Genomic DNA, 18,004 nt, shown 5'->3' on the forward strand with positions numbered 1-18,004 from the left:
CCGAGCAGGCCTCACACACACACACACGCACACACACACACACACACGCATGCGCACAGAGATATGCCCCTCAAGTCATACAATTTGAGGTTACACAGGAACAAACGCTGTCATGTAAGCCTACAAACAAACGCCTGGAGCCCACCCCAGCCGTCTTCAAGCGGAAGGCGGGGACACCCTGAACCGGTCGTCAGCCAATTGCCGCGCGCGCGCGTAGACCAAAAACCCTCCACACTCGCACTCGGGGACAATTTGGAGCGTTGACCTGCCACGCGTGTTCTCGGAAACACAGTTTGAAGTGGGGACGGACGATGGGCATGATTTCCGAAAGGGCAAAACCAATGTCCGACCGAAATACAAATAAGGTTTGTATTAAAGTGTCGCAAAGTGCGGTATTCATGACGCCCCCATGGCCCATCCTCCGGTTCGATCGGAAAAGATGTCTCGTTTGTCTTGTTTGGATGCTCAGCGATCATCTCTTGAACGAATATTTTTTGAGACAACCCTTTTTGAGGGCGACCGGGCAACTTTTTCAACATCCCATTTGGACAACTCACGATAGTGGCGGCTATAAATCATCCGAGTGGTGCGTGTGCGAGTGTGTCACTCCAGAGAAGCTCGACACCTCACCGCACCGCAAAGTTACTCGCTGCGAACTTTGCTGTTATTTTAAGAATAAAACGGCTTGCTGGAGAGGAGACTTGCGAGTCAAGACAAACCCACACGAGGCTTGTCCTGAATTCTGTATCCTTTTTAACCGAGGAGCTTTTTTTTGAACGGCTGCCACGTTAGCTCGGATTCTTGTAAACAAATCATTATTCATACTAATAATCTGCCATATTCATGCGCAAATAAGATGGTTTGCCGGAACTTGAGAAGCGCCGAGGTTGTACGTGGGAGGTTCCCCTCACGACTGGCTCAAGTTCAACGTTGGAAAAAGAAGAAAATAGAACTCATCCGAGGGTCAACGATGTGCGAGTTGTAGATCACAGCTCATCTGTAAACGGCGCACTTTTTTTCCCCCCTTTTGTTTTGTTACAGCGGCTGACAGTCTGTGGCAAGGTGTGGCATCCGAAGGCTACGTTTGCCAATTTCAGTCAAATCGGGGGCATAGATGGAGGATTTTAAGATGCTATTGGTAATATGAGTGTTCTCACAAACTTTTCTTTGTGGTGTGTGAAAAAGTAAATAAATCAACCAATCACTGAATTGCACAAGTAACCAATATACAGAACGGACACATTTTGCATCATCATACACACACACACACACACACGCACACACACACTTTGACTTTGCAAGCACTTGAACAACAACCTTTACACAACTTGCGGCTTGTCTGGTTACACCGTATGATATGAAAGTGCGTATCATATCTGTAACTATTAATAGTGTAGGGAGGAGGCATATTAAGACTTCACTCATCAGGACAGCTCAGAGCGACGGAGAAAGCAAACAGGATATTTTCTTGACAACACAGCGGCGTTATTGAAGATCATATTAGCTACAATTTTTAAGAAGTGATATAAAGGTGATGTGGTGGGACCTTGGCACGATATACGCACAGACATATTAGAAAACAAAACAAATTAAATGCATGCGCTGCGACAATCACGTTTAAAGCTGACTGCACAAATGAGCAAATTATTGGTTTACACAGCACGTACCATTGTGGTGGAGGGAAAGATGCCAAAGCCCTCTCAGGGACCCATTTTCCACTCAAAAAAAAAAAAAAAAAAGTTCGGCTTCCCCCCCCCCCCGCAAAAAAAAAAAAAAAGTTTGTGGGGGAAAAGAAATGGCTCGGTTTGTCGTTCAGCTTCGCCTTATAATACCGGAAGCAAATACGGTCTGATAAACATTGTTGTCGATTTTGAAACGACAGGCTGTAATCCAAGTCGTCTGCTTCTTGACTTCTTCATGCAAGGTGCGTCATATTTCCACGAAATTCGCCCCCCCCCCCCCCCCCCCCCACACACCCCTGATTTATGAGGCAGCGCTCTCTCCGGCTTCTAGCGTGCGTCGTGCAAGTCTGGTCAGCCGACCCGCTCACCGATTCGAACCGGCCGCATGTTTTCACTCTCAGTGCGGGCTTCTTCGCTCCACGTGCGGCGAAAGTTGCGGTCGGGTGTCGCCCAGGCGACGACACGCCCGACGTGCCTCGTTGGCGGCAGCGATGAAGTGAGTTGAAAAACAAACAAATAAAAAGAAGAAGAAGAAGAAGAAGAAGAACCGCGCGGTCGCTGAGCGCACGCAGAAGCCGGAGCAGGCGGGCGAGGACGCGCGGTCTCCTCCCGCGGCCGCGGAGCGGAGGGCGGCTGAATTATTAATAACCGCAGCGGCGCGCAGTCTGTCGCGCTCAGTGAGGAAGCAGGGCGGCAGCTGGGGGTTTAGAGGAATTAAATAGCGGCTCAGAGGAAAGCGCGGACGCAGGAGGGGGGGGGGGTGGATTAGCGAGCCCGCACCGGCTCCGGCGCAGCTCGGGGCCGACGCGCGCACTCGGGAGGGGAGCGGGGATCGGTTCGGCTAGCCGCGGTGCCGCTCGCGGAAAACACTTTATTTTGGACCGGGGGTGGGGGCCACGAAATGCGATCCAAGAGTATCGGGAGCTCTTCAAGTCACGTCGCTGATTTAAAATAAGCAAATCCTAAGGAGGCACGGGGGCATGCCATGTGATCGGCAAGGACGCGATAAAAGCTCCGAGGGGGGGGGGGGGACTTGTTTGGATGATGTTTTCCACGCGTACCTGAAATTCACACTTTACAATCCAAACTCTAGCCGGGTCCGTACTCGGTGACGCGTAAGCCTGGGTGACCAATTTCCTGAATTGAGACGCACGTTGTCGTCGTGGATTGATGGCAACAATTCCAGAACGTTTTGGGGGCCCCGTCAAAGGCAACAAACGGAGGTGCAAAGGTGCGGAGATTGGATGGAAAACGTGAGGCTGTTTTTAATTGGCGACGATTCCGATATTTTCGGGAATATTTTTGATTGTGTGGCTCGATGAAGTCTGCAAAGAACGACACGTCACTTTTTTGAGCTTCACGTCTCCGAGGTTCTTGGGTGTAAAATAAAACAAACATCGTTTGTTTTATTTGATCGAATGTAGTTCTCCTTGCTGTTGTTTTGTCAACAAATAAAATGTTTTGGCCAGTGTCGCTTTCTGAGTGAGGCGAGAGCCATTTGGACTATTTGCCCATTCTGGAATGTGTTTCTTTTCTCTATAATTATTTCTTTAAAGAAGGAACTTTTCCATCAACGTATATTTTTCCTCAAAGCTAATCGTATTGAATTTAAGACACGAGCTGCTTTGGCTCCTGCTCCGTTGTGAAGTCTGATCAAAATGATTTGAAACGGCCCAACGAAAATCAAAGCAAATTACAAGCAAACATTTTAATATTTTGTTAAATAACGCGATGAAGTAGGAATACAGTCAACGTGTCCATCTACGCCCCGTTGTACAAATCCCTTTTGAATAAATCTGCTTAAGAATTTAAATAAACGGGTTGTAGTCGTGTTTTTTTTTTAAATCTCTATTAAAAAATAATTCGGCTCTCAATATTAACGTAAGCGACGGCGTGGCCAGCGCACACGCATGCGAACCAGATTATTGCCGCAGCACGTCTGCTAAATGATGTTCTCGCTAAAATGAACGAAATAGGACAAATAAAATATTGGGGTTGCACCAGATTATAATCTTAATCAAGAGCGAAAGGACTTAATTGGCTTGATTTCGGACTCAATTTGACGCTTAACGCGAAAACGCTCTTCAGCTCGCTCTCATGAACATACGGCCCAAAAGCAGAATATGGCGCTGGCATAATCTTCTTAGCAGCGAAATGCCTCTTAACGGATTTCAGATGCTCTTCCACGCGAAACGGGTCAAAAATTCGTTGTGTCAAAAGGACGGTCGTTTGGCGCCGTTACGTAACGGCCCGACAACAACCTGCCGAATGGCCCGCTGCATTAACAAGTCCAAGCAATCGATAGGTTGCAATTGACCTTCCTTCCTTCCTTCCTTCCTTCCCTCACGCGCAGGCCCTGTGACGCGGGAACGTGAATGCGCGTGCACGCGGCAGGCCCGTTTTGTGTGGTCTCGGCTTGGGCTTTGAACGTCAACTTTCCGAGACAAAAGATCCGCTTTCGGAACGTCGACCTTGGCCGGCCCACCCGAACCCGCCGCAGCCGCGTCTTTTTCTCTGGTTTCTTTTTTGAGAGGGAAATGCTCGCATTCGGCCCGCGTTGAAGGTGGAGCGGCAGCCGTGATGGTTGGGGGGGGGGGGGGGGGGGGCACTCAGAAAATGTTTTAAAATACTGTACAGTGATAAATGAAAGAAGGAAAGAAAGGAAATTGCATGAGCACTACTTTTCCAAACACTGCACTTCACTCCGTTTCCCATTTACTGTTACGATATCAACTCAAACAAAAAACAAACAACAACAAAAACACCATCTGATATTTTTGCTAAAAACACTGTCTGAGCTAGATGAAGATGACATCTCATTTTATGCAGAAATATGACTCATTCCAGATAGTTCCCATCATTTTTCTTGCAAGTGGCTGTCTGCCTTATGAAATGAAGCGTTATGCTTTGCTCTGGTTTTAGGCCCGGTCCATACCACCAGAAAATGTCATCTGTGGGGGAAGGAAACGGGAGGACTTAAGAACGCATGAGTCCACTAACCCTCCCAATATCCTCCACCCCCCCCCCCCCCCCCCCCACCACCACCACCACCAACACCATAGGAGAAAGCAGAGCTGGTATAAGCTCCCTTTTTGGCACGACATGAAGGAGAGAATAACAGCCACAAGGGTCTCGGTCCACTTGGACGTGCCGCCCCTCACCCCAACGGTCGGTCGACGTGCTATCGTCTCTTTGCCGCTTTTTTTCTGCCGAAATGGCCCTCGCTTTTCCCTATGCCTCATGCCCCTTTCCACTTGAGCGTCAAACACTTTTTCATTTCCGGTCTTCTCCCAGCTTTGATCGACGGATGTATTTTCTCATCGTGACGACATGAGCATCCCCCACAAAGGTTCTTACTGCTGCTAAAAAGCACCAGTGGAGTTTCGTCTCATGGAGCTAGACTTGCATCCTTGGGCAGCCACCGGGGTGGCCGGGGCCCATCTCAGCGGGTACACAAAACACAAACTTGGAAACACGTTATCAACAATCGGCATCCGAACGGGGGCGGTAAGGCGGAAAATAAAATATTACCGAACAAATACCCAAAAGTCAATGATCTGGCCTGGCACCTGGGGGGGGTCCGAGCATATTTCAGGGGGGAGAAGGGGCAATGCCCACAAGCCCCCCCCCCCCAGCTCTGCCAGTGGAGGTTATTAATCCAAATTTCAACACATTTTTCTCAGTGCTGGCTAAAACAATTGAAAAGCAAAGCAACTGCAGTAATTTGCACTTTTCAGACAGCTCGACCATGACAATGTCAGTCCATTATATTACATTTTAACCCGACTGTGAGCTGAAGTAAAATTCTCAGGAAATCACTCATTTTTGTCAACTCTTCTGCTCTGGTGATGCTTTTTTTTTTTCTGTTGAAGTCGAGCCTTGCACAATCTGACAATGAAAACATTTCCCCCGGCCTTAGTATTCCAATGCTAGACTCATATGTCATCCCGCACGAACCAGAAAGGAGCTCGGTAACTCACAAATGGACAGACGGTGCTTTTCTTCATTTGAATGTACGGTATTTGTCTTTGCCATTGGAAAGCATTGCCCCGACTCAAGAAATGAAATTGCTATGTCCCTCTCAACTTGACATCATCCTTCATGTACCACATGCTGACATGGCCTTTTTTTTTAATGTTCGACCCGAGAGGCCGCGCTACCCTGTGGCGAAAGGATGCCCCCCCCACCCACCCCCCCCATCGGTTCGGGAGAATCGCTGCTCTTCCGTATTCTCCTGCCGCTACTTCCTTGTGTCTCATCGCTTTCCTTTCAGTCTCCGTGTCAGCTACACTTTGCGCTCTCTTATTTTTATTTTCCATGGGTGGAGTCTTCTCTGTGTTATCACTTTCGTTTTGGTGGTATAGCCAAAAGATCATGAATATTCATGGCTAATCCACTCTGTGGCTTCTACTCCCCCAACCCCAAAACACACACACACACACACACAAACTGGGCACTGCAGTCGAAGGCAACACTTGGTAGTAACACATGGCGAGGCAGGTGTTGCAGGCCAAGCCAGACATCTGTGCGGTTGCAGCGCACGAAAAGAGGAGAGTCAAGGGGGAATAAAAGCAAATGATCTGCGTTGGTGCAAACAAAGATGGAGTCGCGAGAGCAGAAGAGATAACCGGACACCGGTACCATGAAATAGGGATGACCAGGACCAAAAGTGGTGGGGGTACCCTCGATCTGGATGAAGGAGAACCGGACAGACAGACAGACTCTCTGAGGATGCGGTGGGGTCAGCTGGGTGAAAGGAAAGGGACGAGCCAGACGGGAGGGAAACGGCCTCCGATGGGAGGGTCTGTCTGGGGGTTGAGAGAGAGACAGCTCGAGAGATGAAAGAGAGTGAGACAGAAACGGAGGGAGGCATCTGATCATTAGAGCTTTAAAAAAAAAAAAAAAACCTTCTTTCGGAAGGACTGCAGCAAGGTTCAATATTTTTTAAGGGGAGATGGATGACAGGTTCCAAAGCAATAGAAACTGACCAACCTTGCACCCGAAAACAAACAAAAACAAAGACCAGCGCAGACCTCATTTGCCACTTTTCAAATCAGTGAGTGATCCACCTTAATGCAGGACCTTCTTCGTAGCTAAAAGGAGCTTCGTTTTCTTAAGATCCAGCGTTTCTTGTGTCATGTAATAAGATCCCGCATAAGCGTGACAAATGACAAGCACATCTGATAAGATTTGTCATAGATATACAGTGCGTGTGCCTCAACATGTTCTATGGGATTTCATTTAATGGCTACCAAATGTTGCAATTTCGATCAGATCTGGCAGAAACGTGTGCTGAAAATTGCAGCTTGCCTGAGATAAGATTTGATCACCATTTTTTTTCTTCCATTAACTATCACTAACCATGATAAATGACAACTGTAATGACATCATCAATTTGAGAATTGGCTAAGTGGTGGTAAAATGAATTCTTGTGGCTGCTGATAATATTCGGTAGGCAGTGTATTGCCAACAGACAGAACGGGGAAAATTGGAATCCTTCAACATTCCGATCGATAAGAACACGTGACATCTCGAGATCATCTATCAAACTTCTTTCAGGCCTTCCTCTTGCTCACTTGTCTAGCAGCCCCTTCTTCATCATCCCACTCGACTTGGGATAGAAAGAATTTGCAAAACTAAAACAAAAAAAAAAATCAAAAAAAACAATCTAGAATTGCTTTCTTGACTGACTTGAGCACGTTTCCAAAAGTAGGCCTGTCATCCTTCCATTTTTCTGAACGCGGGGCCCCTCCAACGACAAACGTTTGGACAGCCCTGCTCTACACCGTGGCTTGGCGCGCGCGCCGTGCACATTGCGTACATCACGGAGCTGAGGCATTGAGCGGCACAGATGGAGGGCTGCTCTTTTTTTGCCAGGCTGCCCATGCCCAGCCCGTGCCCCTCTCTGTGCCTCCCTAGCACCCTGTGACCCCTCCATTCCTCCTCCCCGCTCGCCATCTCCTGCTTCCCCGCATGGGGCCCCAATTTTGGCTGCCAACCCTCCATGACCCCCCCACCCCCACCCCTTCAGCCCTCATCTCTGCCACCCCCCCCCTCCCACCCCACACGCACATTCCCACCCATCCAAGCGGAGGGGTCTACTTCTGCCCTATATAGCGGCGAGCGCAGCAGGCTGGCACCGAGAGGAACCCGCGGGTTTACAAACTGTGTCAGGCCTCGAGACACCTCTGTGATCAACACTGCACGTTGCGCGGATCATAAATAAAAATTATATATCAAGAGATGGGCATGACCGATGTTATCAATGTACCGCAGAATCTGGGATAATTGACCGGAAGGTCCGACGCAGAGACGGACGGGACAGTGACTGCGCAATCAACGGTGTACCATATGCAAAAGGTAAACACAAGATCAGGGCGGGGCTGAATCTGGCACAACAGGTAAGGTTCCTGGTTCGAAAATGTGGACCAAACACGGAATTAGGTCTCTTGGCCTGCATAAAATCCATTTCCTCCTGTGGGTTTAAATTAAAATCTCACATCCTTGGGGATCAGACCTAGATATGTTTGATGTCGTCAATCATTCATGTCTTCTCTCCAAAGTATCTCGTGAGCAGATTTGAGGAGAAAGTTAACATGATGGAAAGTGTCTCACGGTAAACAAAAACGAAACCACCATCTTTGGCTCAGCGTGTCGTACGCGTTAGTTTTGGAAATCGCTAACCGCGTTTCTCATTTCATCTCCCATCGCCCTTTTTCCGTGCGCACGGGGTGCAAAAGCATTCAAATGAAACGTTCGGACATATTTTCCAGCGAGCGAGTCGAAAAAAAGACACGGGGCGCAGTTCAGGTCAAAAGAGAGAAAGAGGAAGGCAAGACAAACGCGCTGATCGGTCATGACAGAGTAAAGGAGAGACAGGAGGCATCCGTCCTACCATGCGCCATGACCTGGCAGAGAAGTCATAACACAGCTGCCACCTTTCCCACGCCATCCCGCGCTGCCACAATCCTCTTCTTTGGGCCGCTGATAAATAGACGCAAATGTCAACAAAGTCAACGGGGGGGGGGACACCGTTTTAGGAGCTACGTGTTCGTCGGACGCGGCGACGGCTTGAGCGCTAGAGTGTGCGTGTATGCACGAGCATAAACTGTAAGTGTGCTGTGGCGTGTGTGTGAGTGTTTGGCGGGAGAGGGGTTACAGACACAGAAATGCCACAGAGCCCTCTCCAAGCAGCTGTGCCTCTCGCTTTCTCTGCCATGGGCACGCTTGCCGAGACGCCATTCTGAGGTCCCGGCGCGCGGATGCGTGCCGCAGCCCGCCTGGTACCTGCGACATCCTTTGCAAATTGTTTTGACACAATTGCGCGAGTTGTCGATTTGCCACGTCCGACGCTGACACACTGGAAATGCTCCAGAAGGCAAGAGCCAAACTTACGTGCCAGCCAACTGACCCAAAAGCTTTTTTCTTGGAAACCCCTTCTGTAAGTCATGGAGGGGGGGGAAAAAACTTTTGGAGCCACCTATGAAATTGTGTATAATTCCTTTTTGAAGCCAGGGGAATTCTGCTGAGAAATGACGTGGCTATCCAAAAAATGGGAAGTTTGTAATACCCATAAAATTCCTTCCATTATCTGATGCGCTTATCCTCACGAGGGTCACGGGTGTGCTGGCGCCCATCCCAGCAGGAGACACCCTGAATTGGGCGCCAGCCAATCGCCAGGCACACATCGACAAACAACCGTTTGTGCTCACACTCGCACCTAAGGACAATTTAACGTGTTCCATTAACCTGCCACGCACGTTTTTTGGAACCTGGGAGGGAAACCGGAGTACCCGGAGAAAACCCACGCAGTGACGGGGAAAACTTTTCTACACTCCGCACAGGAAGCCCGGGGCCGGAATCGAATCTGCACCTCTGCGGCGGACGTGCTAACCAGTCAACCACTGTGCCACCCATTAGATAGATATTAGAATAAATACTTCATAAATAGAAGTAAGCAGCAGATGATTTGCACATTTAAAAGAGACCAGAAAGTTTTGACAGTTTGGGTTGAGTTCAAGAATTCATTGATTTAACATGGCTGCTTTGTTTGTTTGAATGCTCCCACTCTTAAGATGTCAAATGCCATTGACAGCCAAATTTGACCAAATCAGCCCTTCAGCCTCCAGTTGGCTCTCTTCTCCTCTTGCGTCTATGCATCCAAAGTGTAGGGAAATCTGTTGCTCATAAAATAATACAAACAAACAAAAAGTCATTTTCTCCAGCGGTTGTAAACAGTTGGCGGGGGCACACATGGCCTCCATTATTGTGGAATTGATTTAGTCAAGCCTGTTATAGGAAATAAAGCAGAAATGTCCGAGCGCCGAATTGGCCGGCTCCTTTGTTTGTTTTTGTGTGCGCAATCCGATCGGTTTGGCAGATTTTATCGAATGCATTTGATCGCGCTCGTCGGCGCGCGGGCCTCACTGCCCGACTTCACCCTTGCGCCTCTCCCGACGCACCGCTGTATGTTTATGTTTGTCGTCATTAACAGACAGCTTGTGAGGAGAGGGCCGTTATCGTCGGATGTATTCCCAAGTGCAGAGTACACGTCGCGCCGGCCTCCGTGTTGTACATCGGCGGCGGTTGACGAGAGGCGATGAAATGTGTGACGGGCGGCAATTAAAAAGGACGGTTACGGCCCGATAGCCAGCTCAATGTGCCACTTTTGGCACGGAGTCCCCTTTTTAAAAGCGCTCGATGACCTATTGCGCGACCCACCCCATTTCTGCGCCTTTTCCTTCACACTTCCCCATCAGTCTCGAGCTTGCAGCCATGATTCAGTGCCGTTTTTAATCTTGCTCGGCCTCAGCGGGGTCGAAAAGCGCCGGGATTGGCGCCGTGCCCAGATGACCGGCGGTAATATGGAAATGGATGGATGCAACCCCACTCACTGCCCCCCCCCCCCCACGGACCCGCTCACTTACTCACACCAAGGCACAGCCATACATTAGCTCACAGATACGGACCGGCCAGTTCATTTGCAACCGGAGCAATTTCATCTAAAAGTATCCTCTTTCCATGGAGCAATTTTGTACCCCATCATGCCGCCCCCCCCCCCCCCAGCCCTGCAGATGCGCAAGTCCAAATTGTGTCAATTTACCACAGCTGCATTTAACCTGTGATAGTATTTGAAAAGTTTGCTCGTAATAAAGATGCAAAGGTTTGCAGCGTTCAATTACGTTCAAATTTCTAATCACGCAGCTTCGTGTTTCCACTCAACAGTTCATTTAGTTCCAAGGTGCAAAGTTTTCCTTCTTCTCTGCTCTTCCTCACCCACACCCGCCGTAATTTGTCTGCCCGCTGGTTTCACTTATTAACTTTCAAAAGGTTTCCGGGCAACGTGGCTGGAGAAAGGGAAAATAAGGCACCATGGCATTTTTTTGGCACACAGTTCGGTCTGTCTTGCCCAGAACGAGGTTACCATGGCATCGGCGGGCACCTCATAAAGCAGACCATTGTTGGCTCTCCTGCATGTATGTGTGTGTGTGTGTGTGTGTGTGTGTGTGTGTGTGCGTGTGTGCCAGATAGAGTTGCATGGCAACAACTTCTGGGCATCACCACCAATAGCAAGAATCCCAACTCCTGCACAGGGCACAGTCAGACATCAACACACGTTAGATTCTCTCTGTTTGGATAACCTGTCTGCTCAAAATTCTATTTTCGGATCATGACCAATCATTCCCAAAAACACACACACAAAAAAAACAAAACAACAAAAAAAAGAGACAGATGTTAGCAAATGAGGAAATACTTGGTGTGACATGATTTAAGTGCACACTGATTTTCTCCAGGGCTCAACAAATAACTGAAAGACAACACATGCGACAAACGTGGTCACCGCAATTAGCAAAGCAGGCCACGAAAAATAACTTTGGGGAAGAAAACCTGAATCCTTTTCTTTTTATTGATTGAATTCGTCGAATCCATTAGCTGGGAAAGGGAGTCATGCATGTTTATTTGTAATTGTTTCAATTCCAAATATTGGAGGCCATATCGCCAAGTTGGCTGGCATGCAAATCAGGGGACAACTTGTGTTTACTGCGGGGGCCAAATGCGTCGCGGACAACAAAAGTGTTCAATCCGACTTGCTGCAACCTTTGTGTTGGCTTTTGGTTTGAGCGTGTGCAGTCTTGCTGCAAGGAGCAAAGGCCAGACATGTGGGTGCACTGCTACACTCTGCTGGTGCCTTTTGGAACACTCACGCAGTCACGCGCCCCTCTTTTTTTTTTTTTAATTTTTTTTTTAAATACAATTTAATCTTGTCGTGGGAAAACAAAACACAGCCTTAACAGATGGATAACTAATGAATGACCTCTGATGATTCATGAGAGCTTCATGAAATTAATTACACAGACATGGAGCCATTGTGGCTGTATGATTAGTTTACATGTAATGAATAATCAATCAATGATAATTAAAGCACACTTCGACTACACGTTCATAATCTCACAAAATTAACCGGAATACGGTTATGGAAAGACACGGGTCCTCGTAGGGTTTCAAACAAAGTTAAGGTTGGGCAACACATCTTAAATCTAAAAATCGATCAAGACGAACGAAACCACCCAAAACAAATGATGTCAAGAATGCAAAACTCTTTCATCCAAAGTCGCCCTCGTGAGGACCAGCGCCACAAAAAATGGAACCATTTCCAACAAAATGGCCGCCAACTCCGATGCATAATACAGTATGAATATTTATAGATGTAAAAACATGGAATACGGTATAACCACATCAATTACAAATACGTGTATATGAATAAAAATGATTTTATAAGACAAGAAGAAAAAAACCGTAGTGTTCCTACTTCACCTCTGAAAACATTCCGTGGGGCAACCGCCAGTGCCGCCGACGTCCGGGAGACTCCCTTTCCGAAGTGAGACACCATTTCAGCCAGCACAGGCAGCGACATTTGCTTCCGTTTACCGGACGTGTTTTCGGATCGCGTGCGCCGCGCCACGGGAAGTGCAACCACGTACGCGTCGATCAATCGTGTTGCTAAGCAACGGGGGGAATCTCGCGCTGTCCATTTTGTCGATAAGCAAGGTCGCGGCGGCAATTAGCTTCCCCCGGTTCGTCGTCACAAATGCCTTTTCTTCATTTTTGGGGGAAAATCTGGTTGTTATAATGAAGTTTACGTTCTCAAGGCGTTGGTTGGAAGCACAACGGGCAAATGGAAACTGAATGACGGCAAATCGGGACTTGGAAGTGTGAACGTGATAGCGGTGAAAACGTCAACTGGGGTAGAGTACGACGAAACGAGGTTCGACTGTAATATGAAAGACTGCGAGTGCAGCGGTCTTGAAACGTTTCTCGCATTCCAGCTGCCTGTATGGAAGCAGTTACCTGGAAGAGACGCCTTCGCTTGCCAAATAAAGGCCATCTTTAACCCGGCCCGGTTTGACTGCCGTGTGTGAACGTATGCATGATACCTTGGTTCTGGGGGCTGTTGTGGAGCATGTGCCCCCCACAGATTAACACTTGAAATGAGGCTCTTTTGGGTGGTGAAGGCCCCCTCTGTTTGCTTACGCCACCCTGGTGGGACAAAGTGGACGCATTTAAAATCGGTTGTTTTTGTATCCTCTCCTCTTCAGAGGGGCGCATCCCATTATGTCTGAAAAGCTCAAGGAAGGCATCGTCACAAAAGGTTCAAACCTGGGAGTGTCTTATTTTGGCATCATATGAACTATAGTCCCCCCCCCCCCCTCCCCTTTTCTAAAGACGTGGAAAATGGCTCCAAACAGATTTGAAAGTAAAACAGGTGCCAGCTCAGCCATCTGCTTTCAGTTTTACCTCCCTCTCCGCTTGCTTACAGGCAATCTTTGAATGATCCCAATTCATCCCGCTCTTATTTTCCACTTTCCACCAATCAGACCAGTGTGACCCGATCACGCACCCTTTAAGTCCCAGAAAAAAAAAGTGTCCAAAAAAAGAAAGAAGGATCTTAACTGTAGGTATGACATCTTTATAGGACATTGGTGATTAACTGTGGTGGCAGATGGATTGACGAAGTGGCCAAAAAAAGTCCAAGTCCAAGGGGGAAAGGGGTCAAGGAGTTCCAGAACGAGACTTTGAAGGGGCTGCCAAGAAGATCAGCTCAGGCCTCATCATCCCTTCCTGCTCTTTATAGCCGTATGAGCCTAGTTTTCCACAGTAACCTAGCTGAACACACACACACACACGCTGAAATCAATATTAGCATAGGACACCATAGTTCCTTTACAACTACCGAATGACCGCAAAATATATTTTGAATCTGATTTGATTGGCCTAGTCCAATTTATTATCGCATTGTCGCCTACCAGTTCAATGTCAACTCTTCAAAATAATTGTGATGATCACGCTGCCATAAGTATCCATACACGAAAAAAAATGTATTGAATTGATTCAGTTTTATTTTGTTGTTTGCACAAAATAAAATCATCTGGATCCAGTCACACTTATTAAGTAGACTACATCTATTTCAAAAATGGATCTGAATCCAGATGATACTATTGTGTGCAAATACATTAATGTACAATACAAAATCAAACTGAGTAAATTCAGCACCTCTTCATTTCTCAAGTGTAAATTTTGAATGTGGTGAAAAAAAGATACAGAAATATGATATGTGATCACATAATATTACATCGTGTCAAACGAGAAAATACACCCATTTTAAGCAATTCATATTGACTTTCAGTAAATAATTTTTCTTATGTGAAACAAGTCAACCGACTTCAACGTCTAGAGAAAAAAAATATTCAGCATCATGGAAAATAGGAAGATGTTATTGTCCTTGAGAAGTCCATTCAATTCCATGTCACCTCTTAGAATTCCATTTCATGATCTGGATTAGATTAAGGAGACGCTTCATGCTATAGTCGTAGATCGTCGTCGGATGGTACAATTTGTTTTCCATTTCAAATTTCAGTGAACCGAAATGACATCTTGCGACAAAATGATTGCGGCTTCACGGCAGGCTTCTTTTCGTCCTTGAGGCTAAGTGACTGCAAAGCACTTCCTTTGTGTAGTGAGGATTTACTCAATAGAACGGCGGGATATTGGATATATTTGGTCCTGAATTTATGGGCATCTCCAATTTTCATAGGCAACTGTAACGGACTCAAAGCGTAACAAGGAACGCAACGCAAGTAAGTAAATGTCAAGTCCCGGAACCGCTCCAGAAAAAAACACACACACATTGAATCCCAAACTAAGTTGCCGAGTGTGCATAAAAATGAAAACATACTGTTAGCTGGTCTCTCTGCATCTTCCTCCGCAAAAATCGCGGCCAGGCCTCATTTCAAAGTGCGGCAGCGCCGGAGCCGGCTCGCTCGCTCGCATGGACCTTTAAAACCCGGTGGTGCTGGGACGAGCCGACTTCTGCTGAGCCCATTAGAACAAAGATATATGTGAACAGAGCGGAAGAAAAAGCCAAAAAAAGTCGGCGACAAATAGCAAGCGTTGGGGTAGGGGCGGGGGTCCTTTCTAAGGCTCGGAACTTGTCTTTAGCCTGACAAGCGGACGCGGTTAAAGGTTGTAAAGAGTTGTTGAGACTGGAGTTTCAGACTCTTCGAGCATGCAGGTGCTCTTTTCAATGGATGGTCCGCTGCGCCAGACACTTCTTGGCTCGTGCTGAATGCTCTCAGGGTGTTTGTTTGCCCTGTTTTTTTTTTTTTTTTTTTTGTATACACTCTGTGTATGGCGGCTTGCTACCAAACACTCTAAAATAGTGTCTCTATCATTTTTCTTTCACGCTGACGCAGCATTGAAATCTTTTCTTCTGTTTTGGCGTGCGATGTTTCAGCGTATTTGGTGCACATCCATCAGTGTGTCAGAGGGTTGTGCCGGGCAACGGTGGCGTGTGGTCAGCGCCCGCTTGTAGACACAACTAGCATCCTTACGAATTCAGCCCCAGCAGATGGCGGGGAGCTTCATGTACGCGGATGTGTTTTTTGTGCTTAAGTGTCGGTCGGGTCCACTTCATTGGAGCGGCAGCTGTGGCAAAGCGGCATCCAGCTTCATGCCAGTAACAAAAACAACTCACCGGTGGGAAAGATCAGAATGTTGCAAAGCTTTGACGAGAACAGAAAAAAGGCACAACACAAACCGGTCATTTCAGCAGTGTGTAATACTGCCGATTATACCCGAGCGCAATTTACTACAACAACATGTTCATTGTACAGCAGCTCAGCACCCGATGGAATATATCGAACAAGTCTTGAGAACCACATTGGTGAATAATATACATGGACAGCTTGTAGCAAAACTGTCCACTAGCTAGCAATTGTTGGAGGTTGAATGTACGACAAAAGCATGAGGGTGCAACCAACTGCGATTGAAAATGGAAGAAATTATGGAACTCTGATTCAGTGGAAATAAGGGCTATACACCAATCCGAAACAAAATTACAAAGACATGCAAATTAAGCCAAGAATAGCACTGAGCTTCTTTTGTTAAGGACACACTGCATAAACATAAACTCCCTTCACAACCCCCCCCCCCCACCCCCATCCAAAAAGTATTTAAGTTTCCTATGGTCTTGTGGATGCATAAGTCAACAGGCACACTCAGCATCATGTAACACAGGGGTGTCCAAACTTTTACGTCAACGGAAGGATGAAAGGGCCGCCTCAAAATTCATCAACTTTTTGAAATGCGCTTAAGTCAGTCCAGAAAGCAATTTGAGATTGTTTGTGCTCTCGAGTTCATTTCATCAGCTTTGCCTTAAAAGTGTCAAGGCAAAGAATTGATCATTCAAAATCCGGAACTTCAGAACTTTGAGGTAGGCATACTAAGCACTGCCGCAATTCAGTAGTATCACGCCGAATTTGCGAAATATGTCAAATATGCTAAAACGTCAACTCCAAACTCATATGCAAACGGTGCGTATTGGAAAAACAGGATTGAGTGAAGAGCCCTTTTTTTGGGCAGAAGGCTTCGCAATGAAAGCAGGAACAAGTGGAAAGAAGCTACCAAGCCGAGACACGACCAACTCGGGGCAAATGATAATTCGGCTCTCGGATGACACGGTGACAACATTGCCGCAGGATGCAACCATGTATCTAATACGGCTCTGCAATCCAAGTGATTCACCACGACGCCATCCGTCTAATTGGTTTTGTTCTGGTGAATCACTCCAGGTTTCCCTTAATAGAAAAAGCAAACATACTGCTTTAACATCGGGTGACAAGGGCACCTTGGGTGTGCAGATGTTCACGCAGATGACAGATGGCGGTGGCATGGCGAAGGGAGGAACGGAAGGATTTCCGCACCAGGCTGGTGCCACATGCACCCCTTAACTCTTAATTTCCCCCCGTTGTAGTCAACAGACCCCCACCCCACCCCACCGACGTAAAGTCTCCATACAGAGGGTTGTGCGATGTCTTTATCTGTGTGATGCAAACATACGGTGACTCAGCACCTGGTGGTCAGGAAAGTCATTTGATACAACAAAAACACCATGAAGAGCCCACAGGAAGCTCCTTGTATGACAAGACGACAAGCCAGTGAATATATCCATCCACCCATCCGTTTTCTGATCCGCTTCTCCTCAGAAGGGTAGCGGGCATGCTGAAGCCTATCCCAGCTGTCTTCGGACAGTACGCGGGATACCCCCCGAACCGCTTGCCAGCCAATCGCAGGGCACACATAGACGAACAACCGTCCACGCTCACAATCAGACCCAGGGACGACACACCCGAGGGGAGAACACGCAAACTCCACAGAGGAAGGCCGGAGCCCCAATTTGAACCCCTGACCTCTGCACTGTGAGGCCGACGTGCTTAACCAGTTGAACACACCTGATGATAAATGTTAAATATCATCTTGCTTGTCGTCTCAATCAAAAGTCTGTATTGAGGGTCGTTTCATGGGGTTAATTTATGGAGAAAAAAAAAAATAAAAATAACTTTAATGATGAAGAGAAAATTGCAGCGTTGCAACAGGTGCCTTGACTATGTCAAGTGTTTGACAGCCCCTTTGCTTCACTCTCGTCTGCTGGCTTTGCTCCCTCTGGGCAAACCACTTCAGTCAAGCAAGAATCACTTGAAAAACACGATTGGTAGTCCTAGGATAAAATAAACGACTGAATGATGAAAGAGGGAGCAATAAGTCAAGTAAGAAAAGAGAGGAATAAGTACCACAAGATTTAAATCTACTCTAATCATAAGCATTGAGATCAAACCTCTACGGTTTGTTTACTTGTCATACTGTCAGCTGACAATTACCAACGTCGACGGCTTGGGATGGTTGATGATAGCCCCCTGGTGGACAAAAGACCAACTATTAAGATTGCTTCCTTGGTGCACATCATGATGTTGGGAAAATGGGCTCAC

At 47.2% G+C, this 18,004-nt stretch overlaps 1 protein-coding gene and 1 long non-coding RNA gene across 11 annotated transcripts in view; both read right to left on the reverse strand.

Annotated features, from left to right (window-relative positions):
• Positions 1-1,730, reverse strand: part of nfixb (nuclear factor I/Xb) — a 95,113-nt gene extending 93,383 nt beyond the window's left edge. For all 10 annotated transcript variants that reach the window (XM_086132196.1, XM_086132184.1, XM_086132195.1 and 7 more), the window contains exon 1: positions 1,668-1,730. In XM_086132196.1, coding sequence (XP_085988322.1) covers positions 1,668-1,670 — 3 coding nt within the window. In that variant the 5' untranslated portion in view covers positions 1,671-1,730. The remainder of the gene's footprint in view (positions 1-1,667) is intronic.
• An 11,904-nt stretch (positions 1,731-13,634) lies between these two features.
• LOC147192310 (uncharacterized) lies at positions 13,635-16,094 on the reverse strand. Its single transcript, XR_015103227.1, has 2 exons — positions 14,917-16,094; positions 13,635-13,847 (listed from the first exon to the last, which is right to left on the reverse strand). It is a non-coding gene; the product is annotated as an uncharacterized LOC147192310 (long non-coding RNA).
• Positions 16,095-18,004: the final 1,910 nt, after the last annotated feature.

This window comes from Hippocampus guttulatus, chromosome 16, assembly GCF_054856545.1.
Source record: "Hippocampus guttulatus isolate MCC_2025c chromosome 16, RoL_Hgut_1.0, whole genome shotgun sequence".
Taxonomy (NCBI): Eukaryota; Metazoa; Chordata; class Actinopteri; order Syngnathiformes; family Syngnathidae; genus Hippocampus; species Hippocampus guttulatus.